The sequence below is a fragment of the Notolabrus celidotus genome, chromosome 11 (genome assembly GCF_009762535.1).
Source record: "Notolabrus celidotus isolate fNotCel1 chromosome 11, fNotCel1.pri, whole genome shotgun sequence".
Lineage (NCBI taxonomy): Eukaryota > Metazoa > Chordata > Actinopteri > Labriformes > Labridae > Notolabrus > Notolabrus celidotus.
The window spans coordinates 9,909,322-9,927,027 of NC_048282.1; the positions used below are offsets into that span (position 1 = coordinate 9,909,322).

Sequence of the window (17,706 nt, forward strand, 5' to 3'; positions counted from 1 at the left end):
GACACGGATCCAGTGGAATTTGGCTGTCAGCAGTTAGCAGCTGACCCAAGATAGCGAGGTAGCATCAGAAAGCTTCAAGATGACAGAGTGCAGGATCTCCACACGGCAGTTTATTTTACAGAACTTTAGAGACCACCTTATAATGCCAGGTCTCCACAGCACTTTATTGATTAACCATATAGGACAAATAACAAAATAGGCACAGCATACACCAACTCATCACTAAATGAGAGACTGGAACAGAAAGACACTACCTTGTGGCACTATCTGGTACTGCAGCAGTATTACCACAACCAGACCCTTAAAAACAGTGGTTAACTTTCACTAAAATGATCAACTCCAGAGGCAATCTGATTACACTTCATGTCCCATCAATCCATGGTAAAGAGTTCCGGCACATTTTGCTCATGCTTGTTGACACCATAGACCGTAAGGTAAGGTAAACTGTTAGTTCCCGTTAGCATCAAAACAATGTGGCTAAAACGTTAGTTTTGGTTAGCATGCTTATGCAGCTGGCTAAACAACATGGATATTTACATCTTGGATCCTGTCCAGCAATACCAGCAACAAGTGGAGCAGGTGAGAGCAACCTGGAGTTACCAGTTTATTTTTAAAGGTGTGTGAACCGCAGAGCTCATAGAGGAGAGCTGAATGAGGACAGTTTCATGTTAAATCAACCGCAACAGGCAGATAAGAATCCATCGCCTGCAGTGGAATCACTGGGACTATTTTTCAAAAACTGCATACATAAATCATTTTAAATCAATAAAATTATCTTTTAATCAAGGTTTTTGCCATGAATGTTGGAGGAAGTGTGGTACAGCTATGGCAGATCATTTCCATGTGTTTTGGGCCTGCCCTCTCATCCATTCTTACTGGGAAGAACTGGCAAAAGAAATTTGGATAATTTTTGGAATTTAAGTTGTTTCCTACTTTGTCACTTTGTATCTTTGTAAATTGCCGAATGGTCCTAAGTCTCAGGAAAGGTATCTTTACAAAATCATCTTGGCTGCAAGCAAAAAAAGCCATCACACGCAAGTGGATGCAGACAAACCCACCAACAAAGGACGACTGGACTGCAATTGTAAACAAAATGTATTCCATGGAAACACTCAACTTCTTCTTAAGACTACAAGCTGATGACTGTGTGAAATACTGGAAAAACTGGAACGCATACACCAGAGTTTGTAACCCTTCATCTGTGAAGAAGATATATATTGTTTTGTACTATTGAATGGCCTGGAACAACCTCCCTTTATTTTACTATTTATCTTTAATTGTATTTAATTGTATTTCTTTTTTCCCTTTTGAAAACCTGAAATTGAAATAAAAAGAAAGTAAAAAAAAAAAAAAAATCAAGGTTTTTGCCACACTCAAAATAATAAAACATTGGATGAACTTAATTGCATTATGCCACTAAAATTCCATCTAAACAAATAAAGTTAAATCAGACTATCTTGATTGTGTTATTTGAACACTGTGTAGATTAGTGTGTGAAACGTCATGTGAATATCTCAATTCAATTTACTTGCCTTTCACTGAATTAAAATGTTTGTCCTTAGTTAGTCTAGTCAAATTCAATTAAGTTAAGTGAACATGTGCCAGACAGTTTAGTGCAACAACATTCAGCCTTGTTGGATGAACTAGTACCAGTTTTGTCTGTTTTATTAATGTCAGTGTTGTTGAATTAACTAATATGTTTTTTAATAGTTTTACTAATATCAATCTTATTGTTCCAATTAGAGTTGTTTCATTGATAGTACTAGTTAGCATGCATTTAAATCAAATTACCAAAGTTCCACTGACCTACATAATAAATGACAACACAAAAACAATTTTAACATTTTATTCTAAGTCCAATGAAACAGACTTTGGAACAAAAATATGTTACATTAAAAACACATTTTCAGCTGCTTTCACATGATCACCACTGAGCGCTGCGCTCAAAGTTCAAATTATTTCAGCTTTGACCCCGTTTCCGCTGACCTTTTGAAGCGCAACCAATGAGATGACAGCTGTAGATGACGTAGCAACAAGCAGCAGAGTGATTAAAGTAAAACTCAACATACGTCACAATTTTGCCCGGAAACATAATGCGTTGAGCAAAGAGCAAAATGCTTGTCAGCAGCCTTACAAAAGAAGGTGCCTGACTATAACTAGCATGAGTGCAACAACTGAGTTGTATGTATTCAAATTTCTCTACAAAAATGAATAAAAGATTACATTTTAACACATCTTGATGTTATCATTTACCTTCGCCCAATACTCATTTTTACTACTTGAACGCATAATAATGTAACTCAATGCAACCTCTGTTAATGTTAGCAGTTAGCTCCATTTTAAAGCCAAGCAGGACTGCTAAAAAACTGCTGTTTTTTCAACACTTTTAAACAGTGAATTATTAGAGTTAAAACCAAAGAAAATCTGCTTGTGCATTGCAGCAAAATAAATCAGAAGTAGTGAAAGATTACTGTAATATTTCTCACAATCTTTTCACTATGTTTTGATAAAAAAAAAAAATATTTGTAAATAAAATTGTCCTGGTGCACATTCAAAATGTTTTAACAAAGAAGCATGTAGAATGAACTTGCAACTAAAATAATCTGCATTAAATCAAGATATGTGCATTCCTTCTGTCTTTTTACGACTTTCTCAGCCTTGAATCACTCCAGAAGCTTGTTTTTCAGAAATTGTGCCTTTGAGGACAACCTCTGGCCATCTAGCTTCAGCAGAATCTTCTGCAGGACCTCAAACGTGCACTTGAGCTCTGGTGGGTAGCTCAGGTTCAAACAGTATATGAGTCCAAATAAGAGTGCACAAGCCATTGCAATGCTCCCCAAGCCATGGAGGACCTCCACACCTTCAACCAGTACACCAACATCCTCTGGGTCATCTCCAGGTTCAGCACCCTCCTTCTCAATGACGTAGACTCCCATCACTGTTTGCTCCATGGTAGTTTTGGCCTCGTTGTCTGTGGCCTATGAAGTAAAATATAACAATAGTTTACAATTGACAGTATAATATGAAGAAATAAAGTCTCTCTCTCTCTCTCTGAAAATATTCCAATATCAAACTGCACAGCTCCCACACAAATGATTTGTGTATTTGATTTTTTTTTTTATCTGGTATAAATGTGTCAATATTAAAATAAAATAACCACAGATTCTCTGTTGCTTACAGTTTTAAAGGTTCATTCCGCCCAAATACTATTTTCCGTCTAATGATTCATAGTTTTAAAAGGTTCATTCCGCCCAAACACTACTTTCTGTCTAATGATTTATAGTTTTAAAGGTTCATTCCACCCAAGTACTATTTTCCCTTTAAGCAAATAAATATGTTTGTGACTGTATTTCAAAAGTAACTCACCAAGTACTCCTTCACAAGTTTCTCGTGGTCTTCGTTCAAGTAGATGCACAAGGACTTGAGGATGCATGCTCGTCTTGTATGTATCGTGTCATCCTGAAACAAACGACAACATAAAAACGTTTTGACTATTCCGTTTGACAAAAGATAGTCTTGAATGCAAGTTTGATTAATCCTAAGTGTTGAGTATAGTTATTGTGTGGCAGACAATACTTTAGTCTCAGGAACCCAAAATGCAAGTACTCAACATCTGTTTGAAATCTCAACAAAATATGACACAATATGACACACAAACATTTTAATACCAACCTTTGAGATGGCCACCATGATCCGTCTTATTTTTCTTCCAGCCACCCCACCTTTTTTTTGAAAGATCGCCATCAAGCGTGGCGAGTACTGGTCCAGCTCAGCAAAGAATGTAGATATTAGAGGTACAGTTGAGATGCGCAGGAACTCCTTATCAATCTGGAAAAATGTAACAATGCACTTGTTACTCAGCTTATTAGAACATCACAACAATATACACAGGTAGGACAAAAATTAATTACTAGCCGTTTGATCACTGCATTAGCAATAACAGTGTGGAGAAAAGTTCTACTAAATATCACCATAACCATATCTTTGTATTGAGTCAACACTTCTATATTTGATTTGTCGTTATCTTCCTGTTCTTGTATGTGTGCACACTCTAGGGGCATACAAAAAACGTCAGCACATATCGGACACGCACCTCTTTCCCACTGAACAGAGCTGGCCATCTGCTTTTGAAGTCTGCAACCAAGGGCTGTCCTTGAAGAACCTCTTGCCTTCGGTATGAGAAAGTCGTGTCCATTTTCTCAGTCACTATATGGTCATTGTTTCTCTTTGTAATCTCTGAAAGCAGGGAAATTCTCTCCTTTTCCAGACTCTCATCAGTTTCTCCTTTTGGATGCGGTGGACAATAATTGACTTCTGCCCTTCTGGGCTTTTTCACATTCATTGCTGGAACACATCTGTCTTTGGGCTTGTTCTTCAGAGAATTTATTGTCACCTCAGCACATCCGAGGCCTCTTAGAGTTGTCCGGAAGTTGGCCATTTTATACTTAAGGCTAATCTTCCACCCATAACAGCCATTAAAGGATCCCTGCTCCCACAGGCAAGGATGCTTTTTCACAAGGGCTTCTGCAACATCATTTAGATCAAGGTCAGTTGGGTAGGCTTTGAATTTAATAATTTCTTCTGACAGTCTTTGCAAAATGGCAGACTTCAGTTTTGGTGAGGGGCTCAAGCGGATTCCACTGGCATTGTACTCAGCATTGGCCTTTTCAAGTTGCAGTTCAGCATCATAGCTGAAAGAAGGGACTGGGAAAACACTTGGCCAAACCCACTGCCTTGAAGATGAGGACGAATCTGAAGAAACAGGCTCTGTCTCATCTGTGTCAACCGAGGAGACTGATGAGGAATATGTTAGGCCCTGGGCTGCTTGACCTATCACTGCATCATCTTCAGTAAAACTTTGCAAAAGGATCACCTTAATGGTTGCTTTGTCAACTACTTCGGAGATCACGGAAAGGTTGATGAACTCATTTCCAAAATCAGCATCCTGATACTGAAGCCGAAAATCTTGTTGCAATCCAAAACTCGTCTTTATTGTCTGGCACAATTCCTCTATGGAGTCTGGTATCCCTGCTGGCAGAATAAGCTTCCTCGCATCATTTTCACCAAGGATGATTCTCAGTCTTATGGGCTGCGTCATTGTCCAGACCTTAATAAAAGAAAAAGAACACTAGTTGAATATTTCACAACAAAAAAAACTCAGGAGCACTTAAGAAGCACATACTAATTTATAATTAGACAGGTCTATATCAGGGATTTTACAAAATTTAGTAGTTGATACCAATATCAGTGAAATTCAACAATACTTGATACCCAATTCAATACCTTGGTAAACATCAAAACAATAAACACTTTGGATACTTTGTTAATGTAACTTAACATGAATTGAAAATCTAACAGCCACTTTATATTACTTTGAAAACATCTCCTTCAAATAACTGTATTTATTCAAATTTATCTCCGAAAAAGAACAAAAGATTACATTTTAACACATCATGATGTTATCATTTACCTTCGCCCAATACTAATTTTTACTGCTTGAACTCATAATAAGGTAACTCAATGCAACCTCTGTTAATCTTAGCTGTAAGCTCCATTTTAAAGCCAAGCAGGACTGCTACCACTGGCTGCTAACAGCTAATGGCATCAACTTGGTACCGAAGTATCTGTTCTCGTGACATCCCCGTGTGTGTGTGTGTGTGCGTACTTTGTTTTTAAGAATATCAGCACTAAAGAGAATCTAGTGTAATTTCTAGTATATAATAAACTAGAAATTACAGTAGATTCTATTTAGTGCTGGGATTTATGAATTTTAATCAAACGTAAAATATATATTTTAAATGTTTTAAATCATTCAATTAAATTATCAAGCAAAATTTTGAACATTCTCTGGTCCTAGCTTCTCAAATTGTATGATCTCCTGTCTTTTAATTATTGTCTTGCATTTTGTAATTTCATGAATTAAAAAATAATAAATACATTGACAAAAAATGATCATAAATTGCAGCCCTGCTACGAAGCATAATTTTACGACTTATTGTGCCATATGATGTGAGGGGGACATACTTACAAACATTACTCTCATTTTTCCTGTAAGTTAATGTGTCTCTTCAGAGTAACCAGACGCAGGCCTCCCAGTGAATAGGAAGCTAACGGGTAGTCATCAAGTAAGTCCCCATGCTCAATCAGAGCCACCTCTCTCACATGTGACATGTCAAGTTCAAAAGCTCTAAAGTGTTCTCTATACCAAGCAGAGAGCTTCTTCACAATAAAATGTATCTTGCTTTGTAAAATACAGATCTGCAGAATTTCAGCAAACTGTGGCAGACCAAATAATTGTCCATGGACAACAATCATTCCTTTGCTGTAGTTCATACCATTGTATGACACACTTTTTGTAATATGGACATCAGTCTCATCTGGTAATCTTTGCTTAATAGAAATTGCAATGTCACTTTGCAAAACGTCAACTGGTACTGATGAGACACTAGTTACCACCAAAGATGTCCTATGGTCAGAAGAGTGCAGGTCAGAAGCAATCATGAGCTGATGCTTTCTTGCAAGTGTGAGAGGAATGTTTTTAAAACAGTTGGTATGGCGAACAATCTGTTTAAAGAAACTATGTTTCGCTTCAAATCTTATTGTCCATTTATGGACAAGAGGCCCAAAGAGGCGAATCAGTGCAGGGTAATGCTCTAAATAATGATGTTTAGGGAGAACACGGTTGTTTGGGAAAAGCTCTTGGTATCTCTGGCGATGTTCACTGATTTTGCATTCAAGATATGCAATTGACTCATCAGAATGGACAGGGGCTACAACAAGATCCACTATGTCCTTGAGATCCAAAATAACATGCCAAGTAGGTTCATCCTCTGGAACAAGTGGACCAATAATCAGAGGCAACAATCGGAGCAGACACCAATTTTCATGTGCATTTCCCCCAATATTTTTTTTTATTGAGAATGTTTTTGGTATTGTGTGAGGCTGATTGGTTTTATCTCCCCATTTGTACTCAAAATTTTGGATCAAGTTGTTAAGTTTTTCTAAGGTGAAATACTTTTTAGAGATCAAAAGACAAAAACAATGAGCAAGCTCAACAGGTATTATGCCCTCAAACAGATCATGTGCTACATCTGGAGGGTAGCCTGCAGTGACATGAAAATGGGTGAGATTCTTACTCAAAGCACAACCCCTTTTAACTCCACAGCACACACTTGCTGTTTCCAGAGCACACTTCAAATGGCCTTCATGGAGTGCCCGCGTTCTACGCTCAAAAACACCAGCAGTCAGTGACTGAATTTCCGCTTTCTTAGCTATGCAGAATCTACAGATGTATTCGGCAGAAAAACTTTCTATGAAACCTGCCAGCCCATGGGCTCCTAGGTTGTCAGCTATCACAGAATTCACAGTGCCTTTGATACACTCATTCAACTGACTAATGAACACACCACGTTGCTCTAAGATTACCAGATCTTTCAAAAGTGGATCCAACACTTTTTCAAACCCAAATGTCCTCAAATCTTCACTTTTACAAAGAACAGCCAAATAAATGGATGACAGAGCAGAATGGGAGCCAGGAGGTAAATTGTCCAAGACCCAATATACACCACAAAGCTTATGCTTTTTGCGTGAGGTCCCAAGAGGATTGCAAACTTCGAAATCATCAATATATAGTTTTATGGAAATTCTCAACTCCTCAACAGCTAGAAAGCCATTTGTTTTATAATGCTCACCATCTCGAAAAGACCTGTAAACCCTCTGGCCACCATACAAAACCTCTCTTTTTCTTTGAGCTATTTGTTCTTCAACCACTTTATCCAGTAATTTATTGTGACTCAGTATTTCCTGCAATAACTGTAATAAAGGGATGTACTGAAATGACCTTCTTTGTTCTTTAGATAAAATATACTCAACAGGCTCTACAACCCTAAAATGTAGCTTGTAGTATTTTTTCCTTTTAAAAGAAGTGGCAAGAGGCCCACACTTTCTCAAAATGTTAGCCACAGGGTTAGAGACACACACGGAATTGGAGAGCTCTTCAATAATAGCCTGACCAATATGTAGGTTATGGCTTTTGAAAATTTCGGTAACTATACACTTTGTGACTGGCTCACAAGCTGAACTTACCAAAAAATGCAACTCTTCTAATAACTCATCTACTGCTGTTGCTGGAATATGAAATATATGTTCCAATTTCAACAATATTACAGCTATTTTCCGCTCAATTAATTCTGGTAGATTTACAACAGCTCTGTCATCACTTTCTGTCACTGACTCTGTTTCAACGTCAACATATGATACATCAGAAGAACAGCTAGCTGTCACATTATCAGAGGTATCTGACACATGCAGTGGTTTCACATATGCAACTAGACCAGCTTTAAAATCTTTCAGTGTGTGTGGATGATGCTTCCTCTTTTTATGTGTATAAAATGTACTTTTAATATTTGTTTTGAAAGGGCAACCAAGAAATACACAACTAACAGTCTCGTTACTTCGCAGATGTGTTCCAATATGAACAAAAAAATCTTTCTCTGTGGAGAGGTCACTGCATTCACATAACTCACAGCTAAAAGTTACTGAACTGGTAGCTGTCTGTGTAAACTGAGATGAATGACCTTTATGGACATGGGAGTAGAGTCCACCCCATGTCTTGAATGTGCATGGACAATTTACATATATGCACGAATAATGTTGGCCTCTTCCATAATGATGATGTAGTTTATAATGTTTAAGTAACTTGTACCTACTACTCTCTCTAGCGACACATTGACTGCACTGCCACATACACGTCACTGAAAAAAAAAGAAGAATAAATGCATTAGCCAACGATAAAAGCTATTAGCCATGTATAGTAAAAACACACCGCATTTGAGCAAAACCATTAAACCTCAGCTGTGTAATTAGGTCTATATATGGTAACAGATAAACAATATAACAAAAAATATAAACTCACCATAAATTGTCTAGGGCCACACACAAATATGAGAGCATGGGGACACTGCTTCTTCAGATGTATTTCTGGTAAAGAGAAAAAAAAGGAAAAAAGTTACAATGGATGTAATATTTCTATTGTTAATAAAAAAACATCCCCCAGGTTTAGTAACAGCTGCCAAAGTATATTTTGCCACCCATTTTTTAATTTTATCCGTTTGAAAGAATGACGCCATCCGTAATAGATTAACTACCATACAGGGCTGTTTGCAGCGCACTGATACTCTCTCTCTTTTTTCCCTCTCTCACAAACACACAGCGACGTGTCTGTGTAAAGACCCTTATTTCTGTGCACTGTCTGAAGTTAAAGTTAACACCGCTCACTTTACGTTTTTAATTTAAATGTAGAGTCTGTCGTCTTGTCGCTTGGTGTTTGTAAACACACAGCATTCAATGTCGGACCCTCCTCTCCGGTTTCACTGAGGGAGAGAGACATGGTCGAGCGAGGTAACGTTACAGAGTGACTGGAGGGTTAGTCGCGCTAGACAGGACAAATTAAACTGAGGAATAAAACTTTCTTTTCTGATTGTTTTACGTTACTTACTTTGTTAAGCACAAATAAACACACACACACACACACACACACACACATACATCTCCACGCAGCCCTGCGGAAGGTGCCGTTTAGCGGGTTTTGTGTTGCATCATCCTGGCTGCAGGTGCGCGAGTGCTTCAGGTGTTCCTGACAGGCTGGAGAGAGGGTTGCACACCCTGCATGCTGTTATATAAATACAAAAATAAACCCTCACAGCTGTTATCAACAGGACGACGGGCGCTTTTTAAACATAAGTGTCGGCCCCATACAGCAGAGTAAAATCACGGAGGTCTGCCGGAATTTCCCTCACTCACCGTGTCTCTCTCTCATTGCAGAGACGTTTTTTTTCCGCACAGCGGCTCAGTGACTGAAGTTTTTACGTGCACAAAAAAGCTTTTTTGAGAGATATTAACGATAGTAACGTTAACCGGGATGTAAATGAAGAAAACCTAGCTAACTTTCTCCTGAAGTTGACCAAGCGTTAGCTAACTGCGAGAAACATGAGTGACAAAACATAATGGAGAAATTTCTCATAAATATCTAATAACTACAGTATTATTTATCACTGATACCATATCACTAAATACATTAATGTAGATATATGAATTACTTACCCTTATTAGCGAGGATGACCAACGATTCGGTGGGAGGATGTAAAATGTCGGCTCCTAATTGCGCGCAATTCAAACTGTTTCCGCATCAGGTGGGCGTGGAGCATGCGCAGTAGTTAACCGTATCAGAGTGTTGTTTGGAAGTACCTCATTCTCATTGGATTGACATTAATGACATGAATTAAACCGAATTTCCTTTGAGTCACGTCCAACAAACACGAACGAATTATTTAATGAACACAAACACAACATATTCATTTAATACTAACACATGTCTAGTTTGCTAATCAAACACATGCCCTAGTTGAGTTTTTTGAGTGCACTGTGTTTGTATTTTAAGTCCTGTCCACCCTGTCATGATTCTATTTCCCATAACTAACTGCTAACCGTACATTATCCTTGACTCAAATGTTGCCTCTCTGGGGTGCCATTGGCCGAGCGGTTTTAGGTCAGAGACGGTTTTAGGGCAGAGACAATAGTCCATGTCGCAGCGGTCACAGGTTCGACTCCCGGGCTTGACTTTTTGCTGCATGTCTTCCCTAACTTACTACTCCCCACATTTCCTGTCTCTCTTCAGATCTGCATACTGTAGGCAAGCCCGGTTCGGCAGAAGCTTCGTTCCATCGGCCATAGCACTGCTAAATAGAATGCCACTGTAATGTGTCCGGTGTGTTTATATGTGTCCAGTGTGTTCATATGTGTTCAGTGTGTCCGGTGTGTTTATATGTGTCCAGTGTGTTCATATGTGTCCGGTATGTATATATGTGGGATGAGGTGCACCATTGCTGTCCTATAACTCTTGTTTTTTTGTATTACTTTTTATAGTACAACATTTGCAAAATAATAAACATTCTTTGGATACTGGAATCGTAGCTGAAGTAGATATGATTTGTGGAGATAGAAAGAGTGAATTAATGATATTCATTCTTGTATTGGCAGACATATATACTTCATGCCACCCCTGCAAAAGTCAGTGGCACAACGACCCAGGCTCTAAATCAAAACCAGAGGTGACAATACGTCTGCTGTTTGTAATCTGAGGAACAATCCAACTGTAAATATCACACCTGGACGCTATAAAGTATTGAATCATTGCTGCAGAGCAACATCTTTAAAGTGTCTTTTAATTTAAGCTAAGCTTGACAAACTCTGACATTTTCTTAGGCAACTGTATTATGTTCTTAACATATGTGTCTTAATTGTTTATTGGACTAATATCAGTACTTTAATTTGATTGATATATTTGTGTTCAGACTTTTGTTGGTATTGTCGTGTCTCCATAAAATACCTCATCATACAAAAACAAGGATTGAAATCTCCCAGCACTCTTCTTACTCCTCGGGTACATTGTGTTATTAAATGCTGCAGAGATGAACAGGCATGGGGTTTGTGGGCACATTGAAATCACCACATTCTCCTTTTACTTTGAGAGAAAAACATCTGAAATCCATAAAACCAAGCAAACAAATCTGTCAATATCCAAAGATATATTTACTTCAACAGAAACAAAGTAATGTCTGCAGGCTTCAGCTCCTTTTGTATAACATCACAAAACTCTTCAACACACTACTTCAACAACAACAGCTCAGTGTGCAGCGATGCAGCCAGCTCATCTGGCCTCTCACTCTCTGATCTAACAGTATAATAGATGAGGCTATTTAAACTTGGTGAGTCTATACACATTACATTAGTGTGATGGATCATAAAATGATGCTTCCCACTGCAGCCATCAATAAATGTGGAACAAGAGACAGACAGGGATTCATCTCTTTCTCACTTTGCAAGTCTCAAGAATTATTTGTGTGCATAATTGTGACAATGACTCAACAGCTGAACAAGAGGAGAGGAACACATTTCTGTTATTTCATAAAAAGGATGGGAGGGTGTTTGGGGAACTTACGACAGGGTCTTCTCCAGCCGTCCTCCTGTGGAGCCGATGATTTCTCCCAGGGTGCAGAAGGTCTGACCCAGGAAGTCCTGAGAGAGGAGAGATAAAAGAGAAGGAATTAATTACACATCCAGGTTTCAAACAAGACACTAAAAGTAAAGTGAATGCAGCCTGCAGACTGAGAAAATGTCAACATTGACACAGTTGGGGTTAATATAATCATCCCCCCTGTTCATAATGGACCTTTATGCATCTCTTGTAATGCTTTGTAATGTAAGTGATGGAGGATGGCTGTGCCTAAGTGGCCGAATGTATTCCCGAAGTTGATTTGAAGCTGATACTCTATGAAGTCTCAGTGAAGCAAATGACCAATCAGACTTTTAAGCACTGAAATGACCTAGTTTTCTTGGCAGTGTTTGTTAAGCTGCAGAAGACAGTTTGTAACACATGGGGAGAATTTTGCACCAAAGAGAGACCTAAACTTTACAAACAGTTCCAGCCTGGTTTCTGCCCTCTCCACGGTACAGATACAGCAGTGGTAAAAATCACAAAACAGCCTCTTCATGGCAACTGGCTCCAGACTTCTCACCATCCTCATCCTTCTTGATCTCAGTGCAGCCTTTGATACCATTTCTCACGGCATACTCCTCGACAGATTAAACTCGATTGGAATCACTGATACACCCCTTCACTGGTTTACCTCTTATCTCTCCGGCCGCACTTAGTTATTCAAGTCAAATCCTTCAAATCTCAGTCATTTCCAGTCACTACCGGTGTTCCCCAGGATTCTATCCTGGGGCCTCTTCTATTCAACATATATCTTCTTCCCCACCTACTTCCCTCTCTAACTGTCTGAATGGAATACATTCCTGGTTCACCTTCAATGTCCTCAAATGAAAGTGATAGAGGTTTTCCTCACTGGCACCGAAGACTCTGCTCCTCATCTTTAAGGCCCTCAATAACCTCGCTCCTCCATACCTCTCTGAACTTCTCCACCTCATCACACCCAGCCACACTCTCAGGTCCCCTTCTTCCATTCACCTCACTAAACCACCTGCCTGCTTAACCACCATGGGGTCCAGAGCCTTCAGCCGCTCTGCCCCCCACCTCTGGAACTCCCTCCCACCAGATATCCGTAACATCGACTCTCTTTCCATTTTCAAATCCCATCTCAGAACACATCTTTTTAAACTGTCATTTTCACTCTGATTACACCTCTTCACTGCACTGTATCTTATCCTGTTCAGTTTACGTATCTTTTAAACTATATCATGTCTTGTTGATTTTATCAGACACATTCTTATATTGTTCTTTTTTTTTTTTTAATCTGCCCAGTATGGTGACCTTGAGTGCCCTGAAAGGCGCCTTTAAATAAAATGTATTATTATTATTGTTATCAAACTTAAGAAGATGTAACTTGCATAATGTTATACACTTTAAAAATGATTAAAAACCTCTCACATATATAGACATTTAAAGCCCAAGTCAAAACTTGTATTTTGTGTCCACTCTCGTGGATGAGATTGAACCTCTTTCCTCTTTGCTGATTCTTTCCTGTCCATGTTCAGTAGAGTTTTCTGATGACAAATGCCTCCCTGCTCTCTTTTAAAGGTATCATTCACCCATATCTGGCGCTGAAAGTGTATAAAAAAAGCTTGTTTTTGCAGCGTGCTATAAATCGCTTTGTCTGACACAAACCTGTTGGCAGCAGTGACGGACATTAATAAAAATCTGATATAGAAATAGTTGATCTTCTCCAGATGGTCTTGTTTTCTCGGTCAAACAGAGTCATCAGTCTCTTTTATAACCGGCAAAAACTCAAGAGGAGCTTTAAGCCTGAAAACACAGTTTCTTGTGGGGTCATATATTGACTTAAATGATTCCTGCTGGGATTATCCCCCATCCTGATCTTTTGAGTTATATTCACAAGCAGAAAATCAAATAAGGCAGTGGCAGGCTTTCCTGCTGTGTGCAGTAGTTTGCATCATCTGTAGTCATTAAGGCCATAAAGTTAGCTGGATTAGCAGGGTACACATCATTCCATTGAGGCACTTTCTTTATTCCTACCTCCTGAAAACCTGCATGATCACATCAGAAACATTGCTTCCTACAACAAATGAGCGTCGCACTGCATTCAGGAACACATTCACAAAGGGACTGAGCTGCTATTGCACACACTAAACCTGAACAAATGAGGCACAAATATAGCTCCTTATTCACAAAGTGCACACAAAGGGTTCATGTACCTCAAACTGTGCTGCATGACAAATACTGCCTCAGTGCTGTGGTGCTGTTTAGGGGTATTTAAATGAGCTCTGTGCATTCATTTGGGTCAAATTTGTCCATTGTGTTGTGTAAAAAATTGCTAACAGCCACATACAATCACAGTGTTACTTTTCTGCTTTAACTAAGTATTCCACACAATTTTTAAGTGATGTCAAAATGAAACTCAGTTATCCTGTCAAAAATTCAACCTCCAGAGGACCTACTATATATATATATAAAAAAAGGCAGTAATTGTTGTAATTGAGGGTTAGAATAGCCTGATGCCGTCCGTGGCTCAGGGTATACAGGCACACATTACCACATGTGTAGGCCATTACACACCACAGTGATGAGAGTGATTTTTCCTCTGTACGAGCTGCTCTTTGAGGCACACTTTTTTTTCTGAGCAGTGAAATATGTATCACGCTCTTCATGGATGTCATATAGGGAGAACCCTCTGTATCTCATCCTCCAAATCAACCCACCTTTCCAAATGACGCCCCATGGCACTCTACGGAGGACTTTACACCTACTAGGAGCGAAATGTAAGAATTAAGTTTTCACCCTACTAACGTTGGAACTACCTCTAGTGCAATGTAAATGTAAAACGTTAGTAGACTGTAAACTCCATCCTAAATGAGAAATTACGTTCAAACTTGGCTACGTTTGAACTTATGCACAGCTGGTGTAGCAGGCTGCAGGTCAGGATGGGAGCTAAGAGCAAAGCTCTGCACAGCAGCAGAGAGTGGAGATGCTGACGGTTTATCTTCCGCATCAGACGCAAAACAAGAGCAAACTGAGAAACTTTACAGAAGAGGCATTTCTGCACTTGAATATCATTAGGGCAATATGCTTTGTGATCATACTGGATCAACTGGATCATAAAACAGAGCAGATAGTGTCTGCCAATGATACCAAATTATTAGCACAATCAGTGGTCGCATAACCGTCTTTGTGAATGAACCCCTCAATTAGAATGAAAGCAGGTTATGCGTTTGTAAATTGCTGATCCTCGCCATGTTCGGTAGATACAGATGTTTCCTGTTTGGTGCTGAAAAGGTTGCACCTTGTGATTGATATTTTTGTATGTTTTAATGCTTGATTTAAAGAGAAATGATCATCAAATATGTTAGATTCTGTCTGATCATCAGACAAGGAAAATACTTCCTCTGAACTGTGGAGATAACTGCAGCACACCAACACTTCTCTGACCTCGGAAGAGTTTCGGCCAAACTTTACAAAGTCTTATTTGCACAGCGTTTAACTTGTTCTAACAGAAGTGAGCACATAACTCCTGTTCTTATAGCGACCTTCACTGGCTACCAGTTAATGTTAGAATTGATTTGATCCCCCGCAGAATCCTTCTTTATGTTCCTGAATCTCGGCTTGCAACCAAAGGTGATCAGGCTTTTGCCATTCAGGCCCCTAAGCTTTGGAACTCCTTGCCAGATGATCTAAGGTTACCTGAGTCTGTGTCCTCTTTTAAATCCTCACTAAATTGAGGCTGATCTAACTGTTTCATCAGCTAGTTTTACCCTTTTTTTATGTATGCCTGTATGTCACCTTGTAACTCAGGTTTTAAAGGTGTGACAAATACAATTTATCAATATTATTTTTATTATTTACTGAATCAATAATATAACTTTTAGAAGCCACTTCTGGACGCCCATTAATCGAAAGAGAGTTACATTTTAGCAAGTAAAAACTGTTTCAGTCTGCAAATATAAGAACAAGCTTGAAAAACCATGAGACTGTCTCTCAGTTAGTCCAAGCATAAAACAGTAATGTAGGCATATATTTTGCAGACACCACAGTGATGCTCAGTGTTGACAGATATCCATTTATTCAACTTTGTTCTTAAACTTTTTCAAGCTATAAGTTTACAAGGCAGCGCTCAGGTACCTGTCCATTAAATATATGAACAGTGTCACTGCACAGATTCAGGAGCTCCTGTGCTTTATTAAACAGGGTTAACACTCAATAGCAATTATACAGGACTATCAAACCAACAGGGATAGTAGGAGAGATATTAAGGTTATTAAAATCCTATTAAAGTTCAATCTCTTATTACAGAAGTGTCACTTTAAATTAAACTTTTAATTTAGGGTGTAATCCCACATTTTACACGAGCATGCATGATTCAACTAGGTTATGCCTCTAAGGAAGCTACAGGGGGCATTATTTATTCTTCTTTTAAAGGAACACATTTGTATTGGACAAGTTTTCCCCTTAAATCAGCATTTCATTGAATGGAAGATGTCGAAGTTTCCAAAGAGCCCACGCTCTGCAGAGAGAAATATGGGAACATAAAAAGCCGGGAGTTGAGATGACACAATAAGCCTCCTGCACAACAACAAGGGCAGAGCTCCGTGTGTTGATGTTTGTTGTGGGTGAGTACAAGCAGGTGTAGGTGTGAGTCTCCATGAACCGAATGTGTGCCGCTCCTTTAAATGTCCTGACATGCACAACCTGCTGTAGTACACCGTCTCAAACAACAACAGCTGCCTGCACTTTGAAGTTCTAAAAAATAGCTTTACCTGAGCCAGTGATAAAACGCAGACAGACAAAATGAGGAGCAACATTACGGGGGAAGCTTTCCGGGTGGGAGCTGGAGGTGTTTGTCCTTGATGAAATGAGATGAGAGAAGAATGGGAGAAAAATACGATGAAATTAAAGTGAATGAAACGCACAATATAATCACATGTCTCTTCAGGAGGCTGGTGAATGTATTGGGAAATAAAAGGTGGAATGAATGGAGGACATTACAATAGCAGGACTCATGAGGATAATACAATCTGCATACACAGCACTCACCTTCTGCTCTCCGCATGAGGTGATTTTGTTAAGACAGGCAGAGAGGAAGAAAAGGCTTTGTCATGAAACAGTATTTACATCCTGAATCATCATCATCATCATCATCATCATCATCATCATCATCATCAGCTCCCTCACTTTTTCACTGTAAACGAGCTTTATCAGCATGAGGAATGCTGCATTTTCAATGTGATACATTTCAGAGACTGGAGGATGTTCTGTACTTACGTGTTTGGAAATGTTGCAGCTTCTGGAGTCCACATTGTACCTGTGAGAAACAAATATGTGAGGAACTGGTGGCATCACATTTGATTTAAGTCAGAGGAGTGAGAGCTGTTGACTTCTAGAAGCACCAGTTTTCCTACTTAGTAAATAATTAGCATTTTGCAGCAACACATCGTGCAACGTGACATTTTTTTTCAGCACAGTGAGGCATTTTAATTTCAAATTTTACAATTACACTGCAGATAATAATACCAGAAGGAGAAGATGTCCCTGGAGTCACATATTCCCCACCAAATAACCTCTGAATATGACACATTAAGGAGATCCTCCACAGGGTTTTAACTTCTCTGTAATAACTTTCCAATCAGAGACCTCCCAGGCTGACGAATGAAGCCATTCCAGACGTGCAGTTCCTC

The 17,706-nt window shown here is 39.0% G+C and overlaps 2 protein-coding genes across 5 annotated transcripts in view; both read right to left on the reverse strand.

Annotated features, from left to right (window-relative positions):
• Window positions 1-17,706, reverse strand: part of LOC117821951 (copine-9-like) — a 126,440-nt gene that overhangs the window by 65,096 nt on the left and 43,638 nt on the right. Inside the window, exons 5-7 of the mRNA XM_034696525.1 lie at window positions 17,294-17,333; window positions 17,066-17,068; window positions 11,999-12,075 (exon numbers count right to left, since the gene is read on the reverse strand). Of these exons, the coding sequence (XP_034552416.1) occupies window positions 11,999-12,075; window positions 17,066-17,068; window positions 17,294-17,333 (120 nt within the window). The remainder of the gene's footprint in view (window positions 1-11,998; window positions 12,076-17,065; window positions 17,069-17,293; window positions 17,334-17,706) is intronic.
• On the reverse strand, window positions 1,833-10,365 carry LOC117821950. Of its 4 annotated transcripts, none has more exons than XM_034696523.1 (7): window positions 10,102-10,365; window positions 8,915-8,979; window positions 8,709-8,753; window positions 4,094-5,107; window positions 3,673-3,828; window positions 3,367-3,459; window positions 1,833-2,978 (listed from the first exon to the last, which is right to left on the reverse strand). In XM_034696523.1, exons 4-7 carry the CDS (start codon window positions 5,096-5,098, stop codon window positions 2,664-2,666), a joined length of 1,569 nt encoding a protein of 522 aa, XP_034552414.1. In that variant the 5' UTR covers window positions 5,099-5,107; window positions 8,709-8,753; window positions 8,915-8,979; window positions 10,102-10,365; the 3' UTR covers window positions 1,833-2,663. The 4 variants fall into 4 exon arrangements, with proteins under 4 accessions (XP_034552414.1, XP_034552413.1, XP_034552415.1 ...); XM_034696522.1 differs by having other exon boundaries at window positions 8,705-8,753; XM_034696524.1 differs by lacking the exon at window positions 10,102-10,365 and adding an exon at window positions 9,282-9,465 and having other exon boundaries at window positions 8,705-8,753.

Excerpts from the sequence above, each read along its gene's own strand:
- LOC117821950 (XM_034696521.1), bottom strand. Across the intron at positions 3,460-3,672 it reads TCATGGTGGCCATCTCAAAG|GATGACACGATACATACAAG; the intron begins GTTGGTATTAAA and ends CGTTTGTTTCAG. Across the intron at positions 2,979-3,366 it reads AACTTGTGAAGGAGTACTTG|GCCACAGACAACGAGGCCAA; the intron begins GTGAGTTACTTT and ends TTTACTTCATAG.